The sequence below is a fragment of the Uloborus diversus genome, chromosome 8 (genome assembly GCF_026930045.1).
Source record: "Uloborus diversus isolate 005 chromosome 8, Udiv.v.3.1, whole genome shotgun sequence".
NCBI lineage: Eukaryota > Metazoa > Arthropoda > Arachnida > Araneae > Uloboridae > Uloborus > Uloborus diversus.
In genome coordinates, this window is record NC_072738.1 from 99,630,378 (window position 1) to 99,645,409 (window position 15,032).

Genomic DNA, 15,032 nt, shown 5'->3' on the forward strand with positions numbered 1-15,032 from the left:
TTTACACCAAAAGGGAATATATCCAAAATTAAGTGGCAATTTAGGTCTGATAAATTGAGGAAAAATTTCTAGACTTAAGAATAGTTACTTATTATTCTACCAAAAAATTGTGAAAATTTCGTAATTCTAACCTTTTTCTGTTTGTGCGTTAAACCTTTTTTTTTCTCGTTTCGCCAAAAAAATATAAATTGGATACAGTCCGTTTTGAAAGTAAACTAGCAAATGCGTGGTTTTTTTTTTTCAAAAGGGATGATATCCACCGTTTTACACCATAAGGGACTATATCCAAAATAAAATTGGCAATTTAGGTCTGACAAAATTAAGAAAAAATTCCTAGACTTTCGTCAATAGTCACTTGTTATTCTACCAAAACACTGAAAAATTCAAAATTCTAACAATTAGCATTTTTGTGTAAAACGTTTTTTTTTTTTTTGTTTTGCCAAAAACATATATAACTGGATATAATCTGTTTTGAAAGTAAACTGCACAAATGTGCAATAGTTTTAATGTTTCACTTTCTTTTCCTTTTTTTACAAAAATGTATTAATTTTCATGAACAATTCAAAAAAAAAAAAAAAAGGTATAAAAATGCATTGTATGAAATAACAAAATAATTCTGAAAGTATTACTCTTCAAAACTTGCATGCCTCAATACATTTATTCATTAAATATTTAACATAAAAATTTCATAAAAAGTTGAAAATTTTGTAAAATGATTGGTGATGCATAAAAATACAAAAACAGCCACAATACATTTTTCCTAGTTTAATTTTTAATACAAATAAAATCACAGGATGCACTTAAAATCACATAATTTCAAATCCATTTTTGAATTTGATAGATTCAATCCTCCTTTATAAAATAATAATAACTAAATAATGTTATAAAATATACAAACACAAATAATAATATTTTTTAATAAAGTTTAGTAGTTGATGTTTGTGAATTTCTTCTAATTCAAATTCCTATCATTGAAATAAAAAAATTCACTCTATTAAATATCACAGTCTTTGGAAGCCTTTTAGAGAATGGAGAGGGCACGGGAGTGAGGGAAGGATACCAAATTCCATGAAGGTAGTTTTATTTCATAGGCACAGTGTTCAGGCCCTAATGCTAAGTTACATAATTACACTATTAATGGATGCAATATTTGATAGTTTACATAACAAAGGAGATTGAAATAGATTTTCCGTACATTCACATTTAAAATTAACATATGAACTGGAACTTCTAATATAATCATGCAAATTCAAAAAGTTAAAAGAGTTATGGCACAAAAGCAACTGATTATCAATATTATAAAAGTAGGGTAACGGCAACAGTCACAGATATGCTTAAGGCATCGCTCTCAGGTTAACTCAATTTTCTGAGTCTTTTAATGTATTTAGACTATTTAGACTATTTTTTTCTCATGCAACTACATCTCATCTAACGTTTGGCTGCTTCTGGATCTTCTGAGTTACTTAATTCTATTTTTATTCGCTCAATTTTGAAAAAAAAAGTCCAATCCTCCAGTAAGAGATAACAACAAATCTACTGATATCCAGTAACAGACAAGATGAGGAAAGGATGAATGATAGACAAAATTCCCTTTTTCTCTTCAAAAATATGCAAAGGTTTTTTATTTTTAGAATTAAAGCCTTATTAAATTCAAATGAACATGAAACACCAGCTGACCTCATGGTGGTTGTTCATAGCCTTCCACCACTGCCTTGTAAATGCCAACTGGCTCATAAAATTCCCTCTGATAACACTAGATGTCTGCACCGTATTCATGGGCCATACCAACATCATTTATGTTCCTAAATATGCATTGAATATTGTATATAAAGCTTCACTTTGAATCATTTCCCATATGCAGTTTATCCAAATAATAATTTGGGTCATATTTGTGGTTCATTTTGAATGAGTTTTTTTTTTTCAATATGAAAATATAGTTCTTAAATAAAAAATAAATGCATATGACATCCTTAATTGACTTTGGGAAAGTGGTGCACAGTAAAAAAATATGAAAAACAAATGCATAATAATTTCTCTTTTTATCAAATCACTCAAAAAAGATATTTTTTCCTTTAAATATTACGGGTGTGTTCAGTAAACATATTGGGTAGATGCCACCATTGATGACTTTTTGTTAGGCCAAGAAAGCTTAGTTTAGATTACTTATACCACCTATAATTCAAAAGGTAGACATTAATTTACTTCAAAAGTTTTTTTTTTTTTTTTTTTACAATAGTAACCCAAATATTTCGGGGGGCCACCTCCCCCATGTTTTCCCTAAACTAAAGCCCTGGGTGTGCTTGTATAAACATGATTATGCTAATTCCCTGATGTTTCAATACAAGTTCATTTCTGTAGTTGTCAGTATAACACGTTTTCCAAGCTAAAACTCTCCAATCATTCAAAACAGTTCTATGGCTTTTTAAATCAATACTATTTCAGCTTAAAATAATTTAAAGTTTTGTATTTCAGTTATAAGGGAAAATTTGTTGTTTTGGAAATATTTTTTAAATCAACATATTTTATAGAGAAAGAAACACAATGGCTTGTCAAAATTATATGATACTATGAATATTACACTTCTGCCTTTTTTTTTCTTTGCTACATATATGGAACATTGTTAAAAAATTTTTGGATGACAATATCAAATAATTTAACATGATAATTCTATTAGATATCATGGCAGTAAAAAGCGTTTTGGGCTTCTAACAATATATACAATACAAAATAGTAAAAAGATAGGGTGAAATCACATTTAAAAGGAAACTTTGTACATTAGCAAATGCATCAGAAGTTGTGTGTATACTGTACTTAAAGTTATCTACCTGAATTGCCACTTTATCATTAAATCCTAACAGTCAATTAAATTGTAAAATCAAGAAATGCCTAGATAGAAAATTTTGTAACATTTCTTCTGCGATTGATCAAAAGAAGCTTTAAAAGAGATTCAACTGATGGGAAGATGAGCACCTTAGGTCAAAAATTACAATTGAGATGAAAGCTCGAAAATAATTCCCAGGGTTAGAAATGACTACTTCGTCTACAGTTAAACATACTCATTAAGCTTTCGGAGGTTGTTGTTGTATTTCAATTTTCTCTACAGTCAAGTTTGGGTTCATAAGTGTGGCTTCATGAATGGCTTCGGCCAGAGCTTGGTCATGGTCAATGGGGTCTCCATCACTATGAATGGTAATCTTCTTTTCCACTCGGGTTTCAATGACTCCATCTTTCTCTGTTTTATACTAAAATGAGCAACAATTGATTTGTTTTAGTTATAGGTTAGTGGGAACTAATGTCATATACCCCACCCTTGGTGACTTATTCCTGTTGGCTCCAAGAAAGCATCGCCAAGAAAACGATGTATGGCGTCATATGTCATACATCGTTCTTAGAGATGCTTTTTTAGTGCCAACAGGAAAAATTCAGATAAAAAAACATAATCAAAGCACTTCAGAACACAATATATATATAAAAACAACATAAAACCACAGCAAAAAACAACGCGAACATTTGCTTCAAAAATACCAGAAACTAAAAAGTTTTTGTACACAAAGAAAAATTACTAGAAGGTATTTAAAATGCTTAAAATAACAAATTACCATCACAGCTTACTAAAGAAATATGTACCAATAGAAATAAAAGCTATTTTCAAACATGCATTTCATCGAACAAAAACTTTTCTCATACTCTACTAAAAAAGAGCAAACTACCGTACTATTTTTGTGAAATAAATTTAAATGCAGTAAAAATAAAGTTAAAAACTACAAGAAACTTTTAAGATTTTGTAAAAACATAAAGAATTTCAGAAGTGAGAGTTTTTTTTAATTCTAAAAAAAAAATCTTACGTTTTTATTGTATAAATCCTCACACTCAGTCTGAAACAGTGCCTTACTGAGACACACCCCAAATTCGATTTTACTCTTAATTAATGGTCAAGTTTAAAGAAACTGGCATTTTCTAATATTTATTCATCAAAACACAACTACTAAATTTAAACCAACACAAAATAAGGTTTCCTATAAGTTATATTGCACGAAAAAAGCAAGAGTCTAATGTCAAGTTTGAACAGATCTAAGATTGCCTTCGGGTTGCCAAACACGGGTTAGTTTCGCCAAAGATGCCATGCTTAAAAAAAAATAGCCTCATTGGTGAGAAAAGTATTTCAATTTTGTGCAAAACATTCGGTGTCGCCAAGGGGGGGGGGGGGGGTATATCACATCTGTACCGGTTAGTGTATCAAAGTTCTCAATCTTAACGATAAACATTAGTATTTTTGTAGATCTGAGTGAAGCACTTGGAAGTAGATTGGTTTGGGCATTTTTGGATATGATCACATAAAGCAATGGTGATTCAAAGCACTTGAAACCAAAAGGATGTAATTGCCAAAATTAAACACTTAGAGATAACTAGTGCAAATAGTAGGAGAAACTCATCTGTTTCAGGGCTAGGCCTGGCTGAATTAAACAAAGCCTCATCAAATATAACTACCTTAATAACTTAACAATCCGAAAACCTAACAGTACAACTGATATCTTGAATCTCTCAGGAAGAGAAATTTTGAGATATCAAGGTTTTAAAGGAAAAAAAAAAAAAAAACAAGTTGAATAAAATGAGTTAACTGAAATGTTTTTTTGTTGATTCTTTATTGAAATGCTCAAGTTTGCAGCTGTAGTTGGTAATCCCTGATCTATTTATTTAATATTCTACTAAACAAGTGACAACAAAAAACGTTCTATATCTCAGCCCCTTTTTGAGCTATTGACACCAAAATTGAACAGCACCTGTACATGTTAAAGGCAACACATGGACCAAATTTTGTTTGATTCTGCCAGTTACTTCCTGGGAAATGGCAGGCACTCATAACTCAAGAAACGTCCCATAGCTCCACCTCCTTTGGAGGAATTCGTGCCAAAAACCAATGGGCACAAGTTCACATAGGGACACATATGTGTACCAAATTTCACTCAATTTCATGAGGTTGTTTTTGCTGTAGAATGGCCACAAAAAACCGGCCACACACATATGTGACACGCAGACAGACAAACAGACATTTTCCAAAAATGGTTGAAATGAACTCAGCACACCTCAAAACGTTTGAATCCATCGAAATTTGAAAATTTGCACGAATCCAATACTTTCTTCTATACATTAGAGATATAGAAGAAAGTAAAAACATTACAAACTCTCACAAAACACATAAATGTATGTACTATGCGACCTCTTTGCACAATGATTAACAGGTTATTCTTCAACCAGTGGCGTATATATGTTTTTCTTTTGGAGGGGGCCCATATAACCAAGATAACCCCCCTCACTTTTTTTGTAATTTTAATTTATTTGTAATTTTAATTTATTTTCAGACCGTTTTTGGTAGTAACCTCAGTGAAAGGGTGTTGGTTTGGGGACCCTCCTCCAGAAATGTTTTGAAATTGATGTCCGAAAAACACCTAAATAAACGCGTTCTTAGGACATCAATTTCATTATTGCTCCAACCGAACAATTTTAAATTTCTTGCAGGGGACGAGAGTTAAGGAGAGAAACATTTAGAAGACCTTTCTTTTCAGACTGACTAGGAAGAAAAAAAAAAACGGGGAGGGGTGTAAAAGAAAGAGAGGGGAACTCAATTTGCTAAGCAATTAGCTGCATCTGTTTAAAAAAAAATTTAATTTAAAGATTTTTTTTTTTTTGAAAGAATTGAGATTTTTTTCCCAACGTTATTTTCTTTTTTTTTGTTAAAATAACTTTGCTTTCCCAAGACACGTTCTTTTCTTAAGTAAAGGATACGTTTCCCCTGACCCCTTCTGTACACCATTGCCTGGTGCCCTCTAATGGAGAATTCCCAAACTTCAAATAACGATTTGCAGCACCCTTTGAAGAATTAGAATTTTCTCACGGCATCCTAGTCTAGCTTTATACTGTATATTATATATCATTATGTTACCATGGACACTATCATATTTATTAATTATTATTATTTTTTGTAGTTTGGAAATTGCTTGTGAGCAACTAAAAGTAAAAATAACTAAACTTTATTTAAAAATTTTTCCACATTTTAAAGGGGGCCCGGGCCCCCCTCAGCCCCTCCCTTATATACGCCCTTGTCTTCAACATTTTACTAGGTTTGAAATTTATTTCCAGTCCTGTTTTGATGTAACAAAATCTAATATTCAATTTTTTGACTGATTACTAGAAATTGTTAAACGGGGTTGTTAGCTGCTTCAGACTGAGTAGACTCCTTTTTTTTTTCATTTTAAAATGATTTCTTTCATCATAGTTTTTCCCAATAGATGTTTTTTTATTATTGTGAAAAGTTTACTGGAAAGATTTTTGAAATGAACAGCAATCTCAACTTTCTTTTTTGATAAACAAAGGAATAAAAACTACAAGCAAATGTCTACGGAACTGGTTCTACTACAAAAATTGCCAAGGTAAAAAGGCAAGTAAAACTTTGTTTCTCTGAAAATTTTGACATAATTTGATAAAAATAAATTATGAAATAACTAATGGGTAATGCAAGGAATTTTTATGGAAAATGAAAGGTATATATATATATATATATATATATATATATATATATATATATATATATACACACACACACAGTAGAAGACCATTATAACGCACACCTCAGGAGCTGAGCTTTTGCATTGTACAGGTTTTTGCGATATATAGATCATTTTGCAACTTTTAAAACAAATATATTCAGAATATATTTCCACTTCAGAATAAGTTTTATGAATTAACCTGTAGCTATACTAGCTTCATAATTTGCATAGCAGATAAATGTTCTAGAGCAATCTAGTATTTTTCTTTCTGTGAACACTGCTTTTTCTTTAAAAGCTTTGAATTAAGATGGAAAAATAAAAATCTGTTTCAAAATTTAATTTGCCTAAGAATGTTTATGATTGCAAAGTGGAATTTTACACTGCAAAACTTATTGTTTATGCCTTAAAAGTTGTGCGCTTTATAGAGCATTGCATTATATAGGTTGGCGTTATGAAAGCATTCTACTATATATATATCAAGGGTTTCAAGATAAAGAGGTTCAAGACATCAAGGTTTTACTATATATAATATGAATAATTCAATTAACTATATAATCATCTTTATTTGAGGGCTCATTCGGTTTAAAGTTGATTTCAACCTGGCTATTTTACCGATTGAAATAGAATCAAAAATAGACTGAAACTTACTGTAATTGTTTCAACTGTGCGTGTCTTGCTTGATACAGATGATGTGTTTAAAATGTCTTCTCCAAGAAGGGAAGTGTCGAGGGGCAAAGGTGATGGTGATGATGCAGCTGATCGACTGAATGAGTTCAATCCAGGTGACTGTGGGAGCTCAGTCGTATAAAACACTTTACATGTTTCGGTTTCTACAACTGGGACGTAGGTGGTACTTTGAGGACTGCAAGGCTTACTATTTGGATTGTACATCACAGATTCTGTTTTAACAATAGCAGACTGCAAATATAAATCAAATGGAATGAAACATTAAGTGAGATTATATTGTAAAAATATAGCTAACAACTTTTCTTAGTAAATTGCTTATGTGCTATTTGCACACAAAATAATCAATTATGTAGTGTCACACGTAGGCAACACAAAATAGTTAATTTATTCTTCTGCTTTAAGCATGCACACAAATAAGTTGAAAAAACTAAAATATTTTTAAAATTTGAGCCATTTCAAAAAACATCTAGCCAACACGCAGAAATAGTTTTTATTGAAAGAGTAAAATCTGTTTTAGAGTCACATGCAGATTTTTCACTAAGGAAATGGATTGCGTCTGTGTGGGATCGTAAATTCTTTTGAATGCAAAGGAAAGCTGCTTAACTTTTGAAGAAACTTCAAAAGTGGTATTTAAGTTGAGAAACATTTTTGTCAACTGTTAATAAAATTTGTTGTCTCATTCTAATTTTATCTTTACCTCCGGTTTCTCATGAAAGACTGCTTAGAGTATTAAAGATGGTTTTTCAGTGAATTTTTAGGCAAACAGGAGCAATGAATTCTAGAGTTCCTTAATGCTAAACTATTTTCTTCTAAACACAGAGTAGAGATAGATCACATAGATTTGAGTCTTGATATTAGTCGAGATGTGATATTATGAGAACATGATCTCAATAAATCCATTGTGGTCTATTATAGGACATATGGATGCCTCACTTGCCAAATCGATTAACTCCATAAAACAAAAAGTCGAGAAAAGTGATGAAGAAGATAGTGTTTTCCATAGGAGTGAATGGGCCCTCATGTTACGTTTTCTGCCATCGCAAGATCAGAAATGTACTGAACCAAAAGTTCAATATAAATTCATATTCTAAGCATTGATTAAGCCCTATTAAAGCATAAATAAGGATTTTTTACAAAAAGTGGAGGTTATCGATTTGTTCAAGTTTATTTCATCTGTTGTCCCCTAATTCATCATTAAGGGACAACTTCATCTGTTATCTCCTAAATTCAAGTTTATTTCATAAGTTATTGAATATGAATAATTTATAAATTTATTTGTTTTTTACATTTTATCCTAGATATCATAATCTTAATATTAACAAAAGAAATTTTTTTTGTTCAAAGAAATCCTAGTGTCATTAAAAAAATAAATAAATAAACACTGTAAATGTCAAAAAAGTACTTTAGAGCTTATGGCTCTGAAAGGGTTAAAGCTACATAAAAGACAGCTGTAGAACAAATTAGTTAATTTTTGTCATAAATATTGCACATAGGCATGGTTATTGAGGGGCTGACATGAGGATGACAGTAAGTTACCAAAAAGTAAATATTACAGGGGAAACAAAAAATCCCAGGGGAAATATTGTGGACTACATGCCAGAATCACCTTCCATGGCTTGTAGTAACTAAGCCATTTTGCCAATTGATTTTCTGTTCATTTCTTGCCGTCGGCTTGAGTGTTTACTGTTTCGCAGCAAAATAAATGAAAAACTCGAAATTGTCTTCCCCATACTGTCGTCCCCCCCTATACTATATTAATATTCTGAACAAAATAAAAATTCTATTATTCTCACAGCATAAATTTATCTTGTACAGATTTTTATTTCTGAAATACGTTTATAATCTCTTTATTGTAAATAAAAGTAAGGTTTCTAACAAATTCTGGAAGCAAATCTGTGGCGGACCTGCATCCAGGAGACTCCATAGCACCTACAGCCTTGAAATTTTGTACAAAGTTACTTCGCACTCCCCCCCCCCCCCCCCGACCCCGCGGGTGTGCACCTGTTTTTTTTTAATTCAAATTAGTTTTTCTGCAATTAATTTTTTAAGCTCAAATTTTGCATAAATTGTCTACTATTGCTTATTAAAGGGGTGAAAAATACTTGCACATATTATTATTTTATATCATTGGAAAGGTTAGAATTTTCCACGTTCTACCCAATTTATTTCAATGCTCTAACTTAAGTATGGCGGGGGTTATTTGCGTTTTTAGCTCGAACTTTTTTAGACTTAGCTAAAATTTAGGCACTACTTTCTTCATTAAATCTATCAGTAAAAAGCGAAGGAATTGCCCCACAGTTTTCTTTTTTGACACCACTGGAAAGAGCGCCCATTTTTTACTCCAGATCTAACTTGACCTATGGTCGAAAAAATTAGCTTCTATCTCCAAAAGAAAAAAGTTACAAGCCGTTAAACATCAAGTTCGAATAATTTCATCTCCATTAAAATTATTGATGTTTTATTTGGCGTTGCCATATTTACGTTTTTTTGATTCGCATGTTTCTTCTTTCTAATTCACAAACTTTAAAGGTTTCAAACGGAAAATCTTAGGCTCAACTCAATTCAAGCCCCGAGCTAAAGAGCAAAATATATTACTAGAGACCACGAATATGAAAGCGACTTTTCAAACGCACAAAACTGCAGCTATGCAATGCTCAAGAGCCCCTTAGCCCTTACGGCTCTGCAAGTTGGTACAAGTTATTTTGAAACCCGGGGTAGGGGTGCTTTTTGATCCAAAGGAAGCTCATTATGCATTTTAAATGTTTCTTTCTAATTGACGATTTTAATCTTTGCGAATCAAATAAGATTGCAAAACAATCTTTGGGGGTTGGTGAGCGTTAGCGAGCAAGGGGCAGAGCCCCCTTGTCATTTAAAAAAATTCCGAAGATTTTTTCATACCTTTTTAGTTGTTCTTCTAATTATTTTGCAAGCTAACTGAGCATATAAAGTTAGCAACAAATATTGTTAAGTTTCCTTAATTTAAAAACCGAATTCTCCAATTATTTTGGAATTATTTCAATTCTTAATTGAAATATACATGACTGTAAGTACATATATTAGGCATAAAAAAAATTGTTTTTTAAGTCACAAAATTTCATTCCCATTCCCCCGAGTTCAGTTTTTGTATTAATTAAAAGCTAGATATGTGCCTGTCACTTCACTCTTTTACAGGGTAAAGTGGGAAAAATGAAGAAATTACCTGTAGCTCATCCACAGGACAGGTAATTATTTTAGTGCTTTTTGAAACTTGCTGAGTCACTTGCTTTTGTTCACTAGTTGTGCTCGTTTTCTTTGTAAAACACTTTTCAGGCGATGTTGGATCTGGGGTGCTTTCTGTAGTTGTGACTGTAGTGTAAGTAGATTCTGATACCACAGGTTGATTTACAATTGACTGAAAAACAGATAAATAATTACAAACAAATCAAAACTATCCATCAATGTTTCAATGATTTCGACTGATGTGAACGTAAGTGAATTATTTAAAAAACACTGTCATTTTTCATTCATACATGATGAATTTTTAGGAATATATGCTTCAAAATTTTCATTTCATTTTCAAGAATATATGCTTTAAAATCTTCATTTCATTTTCGAGAACCTAACTGGGATCTAACATTCTTCTTATCTCATTTGTGATGTATTGGATAAGTTAATACACTGCTAAATGTTTCAATTAACCCAGAAAAAAAGGGAGGAAAAGGAAAAAAAATAATGTCTGAAACTTAATTTAAAAGCTATTGAAAATGTAACCTTTATTGAAATTTATTGCTAGAATTATTACTTACATTGAAATCCACATTTTGACTTCAGAAGCTTCAACAAAATTGTTAAACTCAAAGCCTTTGAAGCTACAAATAACAACCTCAATGCCTTACCTAAGGCAGAATTAGCTTCTGTACGAGGTTTACTGCCTTGAGCTTTGTTAAGGCTACTCTAAACTGATGAGCCTAAAATAAGGTAAAACCGCAGGCTCTGGATGCTAAGCTGTTTAGTACTTGTAATAATACTTTTGCACTAAAAACTGGTCCTTCCGTAAGACATGTAGCCCTTTCTACTAAGATGTGAAAAAAGTGAAACTGTAATTGATGATTGAGGAGTCATTTGCGGAGAAAAATTAGGTGTGTTTAGGACATTTTCCAAAGCACTTTATTATTTTTAATGAAAATGAAGAAAATTATTTATGTGTGTGAAATTATGAGTACAGTCGAACCTCAATATAAGGTCACCCTTCAGAACTTCAAGAAACTAACTTTATAAGCAGGGTGACCTTATAACTGAACAATATAGATTTTATACCATGTGTTTAAGGAATAAACATGCATATACATTAATTCTTTTTAAAATTTAAAACGTTCAAAATTATCAGTAATTAGGTTATAATAGTTTAATAGATTTGAACCAATTAAAAAACTTTTGAAAAATGATTTTTTAGAACTTTCATGTAGAGTAAAACTGCTAACAAATATGCCTAAGCAGAGAACTGATGTGCAACTTATCGAACTTAAAAATTATCATTAATATTGAACTGATAGATTTTTTTTCTTTAATTTTAGCACAATGGTTTTCTAAATATTCTCTGAAAATATGCAGCTTCGGCTTCTCATGACTGGTAAAATAGTACACTCTGAGTGCCCTCATTATTACTTTATACTTTAGTGTCACGGTCGTATTACTCACTTTCTAATGCATTCGATGCAATACATGCTACATTAATAGGAATACGGCTTTTCACTTTTTAAAGATCGTATATCGCGGACAATTCTTGGAAGTGACTCTATTAAGCACTGAAATCATTTAAAGAAATCAGACAGAAGTGACCTTATAAGCAATTAATGTATTAAGACTTGACCATATATTTGATAAGACATAACATAGAATTCCTATTCAATGAGCCGGGAATGATTTAGAAAAGTCACCTTATATGTGGGGTGATTTTATAAGCGAGTGACCTTACATCAAGGTCTGACTGTGTACCAATAAATATTTATTATAGAAAAGGGTCTAATTTTCTTTACATATCCTTATATATCCTTTTATTTTATATTTGTATTTTCATACATTCTTTCTTTATTTCAGTTATTCCTAAAATTTATTTTTATTCCCCCCTCCCTTTTCTTTGCTATTGATAAACCAGCAAGATAAAATACACAGCTGCACATAATAAGGGGAAGGGAGCAGTGAGAGTTTCCTCCTCTAATGATTAATGAATGTTAAAGAAGAAAAGAAAAAATGGAGGGGGGGGAGAGGAAGACATAATATATTAAACTGAAAAGAGTTAAAAAAAAAAAAAATACAACTGTCACTTGCGATTACTACTTAATTCACAACCATTTTGATGAATTTTGTGAAAAAAGCTAAGAAACTTAATTAGGCCTTTAACCTTTTCTCTCTCCCCAAAACCATTCATCAATATTTTTGAGTGTATTGAATCATCGGTCATTTTTTTTTGAAAAAAATTGGGAAGATTTTGAAAATCTTATACCAGTTTTCATAGTACAACTCACGATAAGGGCGCTCATATAGGGAGGCAAGTGGGGGCTCAAGCCCCCACCTTGGAAACTAGAACTTACTTGCTTCTAGTACTTTTATCTTTGCAAAAATATAAGAACATTTCTTCTCCAGTCATTAATGAATAAGTCATTAAAAATGTCAAATTTTATTAATTCTAATCTGTACTGAAATCGATTTCTATGGGGAAAATATCCTACTAAATCATGGGGAAAATGTCTGACCCCCCTCCCCCCTTAAAATTTTGCATATGGGCACCCATGACTCACGACAATATTATAAAAACCCTTTTGTTTAAAAGCTGCATGACAAAGAATATTATTGAGAAATAATATTAAAAAGATACATTTAAGTGCAGAATTCCAAAAGATTTAACAACTGAAAAATGAAGCTTTTACAAACACACACAAAAAAAAAGAAGCTAAGACACAACAAACAATAATTTGACTTCAAACGGAAAGAACTGCAGAAGTATTCCATGAAATAATTTCAGAATATCCTCTTAATTACAAAGTTCAGTATAATGTAGCACCAAGAACAGCCTATTTTTAATACTACAAAGTTCAAAGATAGTGCTTATATGTGTATATTTTATTATGTAATCAGTTCAAAATAATTATGATTTTAAATTAACACTTAAAATAATATGTAATTCTTATTAACCATGCACTCAGTGTTGCCAGATTGGGAGAAATTTCCCCATTTTGGGGAAATCTGGTGCTCTGGGGAAATTTTGGAGAAATGGGTTTTGAGGGGAATTCTTTGGGGAAATTTTTTTTTCTTGGGGAAAACCTGGGGGGGAAAAAACCTCAAGGGAAAAAGAATTTTTTCCGTATTTAGATTCGCGCCAAGAAGTAGTAGTTACATTGTTTGTATCAAACAGCATTGGTTTAGCTTTGCTCAACTTTATGGAATTTGCATTAATGTTCTGCGTGAGTAACTAGTTGATACGTAAAACGGGTAAAAATAAGTGTGATGAAGAATGTTCTTAGATAAATATATATAAAAATCATAGTTTAAATGTACATACAGAAGCACAGTAGTAAATGCAAGTAGAAAAAAAAACATTTGGCTATTTCTTATCTTTCGGTCAGGCGCTTGTATTTATGACTAGTGGCACCCACATGGCTTTGCCCGTAGTAGAAAATTAAAAGGTCTTTTGGTACCCCTGTATATTTACAAATAATGCATGATGAATTTCTCGCCAATTGGCTTGCCCACGTTACGGTTCCACGTTATGATAGCTTGCTAATTTACTCGTCCATCTTATGATAATTTTGCTCGGAAAAATGTTCTTAAAATTGGAATAAAAAAAGGACTTAATCGAATTTTTGAAAAATCGCTAAAAGGTGCATACCCCTATGCTACAAACTAATTCTTTGCCAAATTTCATGAAAATCAACCAACTGGTCTAGGCGCTATGCGCGTCACAGAGATCCTGAGACAGAGAGATATCCAGACAGAGAGACTTTCAGCTTTATTATTAGTGCAGATAAAGAAAGATAAAGACAAAAAAAAAAGCGAAAATGGGAAGAAAAAAAAAGTTGGGGAATTTTATAAGAAAATTTGGCTATTTGGGGGAAAAAATTTTTTTCAAGAGACAAAAATATTAGAGGAAGTTGATTCATTTTCTGAAAATATTAGTAGAAAAATAATTTTTGAATTTGGGGAATTTTGGTAGAAAACATCGCTTTTTGGGAAAAAGTTGGAAGGGAATTGGGGAAATCTGGATTTGACCATCTGGCAACACTGCATGCACTTGAGAGTAAAAAAAAAAAAGCAGTCGAACTCGCTTATAAGGAGAGCGAAGGGACCACCCTCTTTGCTGTTATTTGCTTGTTATAACCTAGTGCTTATAACAAGTGGGTTTGTGAAAAAATCATAAATATACATACATACTTTCGTTTTCTCTTTTTTATTTCTGTAAATTCCTGATGAACTCCGTTCATTTGTTTTGAAATGTCTCATTGTATCTTTCTTGTATCATTGATTTTCAAGGAATATACTCAACGCCTGAAAAATACTCCTGCAAAAATGTTTCAAGTTTTTAAGCACGTAAAAAGTCATTGAACATATTGAGGGCAGTTCAACTTCCAACTCTTCACATTTGTTATTATAGTCGTTGCCTTCATTATTTTTTTCATCTGCATTAATTTGAATCTGAAAGTTACAGGAATTTTTCCAAGGACAAGTTGAACTAGAAATAAGTGGAAATTCTATGAATCACAAAAATATTGCTTCTTTTAAGCAGGGTTTGCTCATTAAAAGTGAGTTATGCTCCCATGGACTTAA

The 15,032-nt window shown here is 31.7% G+C and overlaps 1 protein-coding gene across 1 annotated transcript in view; it reads right to left on the bottom strand.

The window, feature by feature from the left end:
• Nucleotides 1-890: 890 nt before the first annotated feature.
• LOC129228508 (protein 4.1-like) overlaps nt 891-15,032 on the bottom strand; it is a 109,165-nt gene continuing 95,023 nt past the window's right edge. Inside the window, exons 13-15 of the mRNA XM_054863188.1 lie at nt 10,432-10,623; nt 7,194-7,463; nt 891-3,242 (exon numbers count right to left, since the gene is read on the bottom strand). Coding sequence (XP_054719163.1) covers nt 3,060-3,242; nt 7,194-7,463; nt 10,432-10,623 — 645 coding nt within the window. The 3' untranslated portion in view covers nt 891-3,059. The remainder of the gene's footprint in view (nt 3,243-7,193; nt 7,464-10,431; nt 10,624-15,032) is intronic.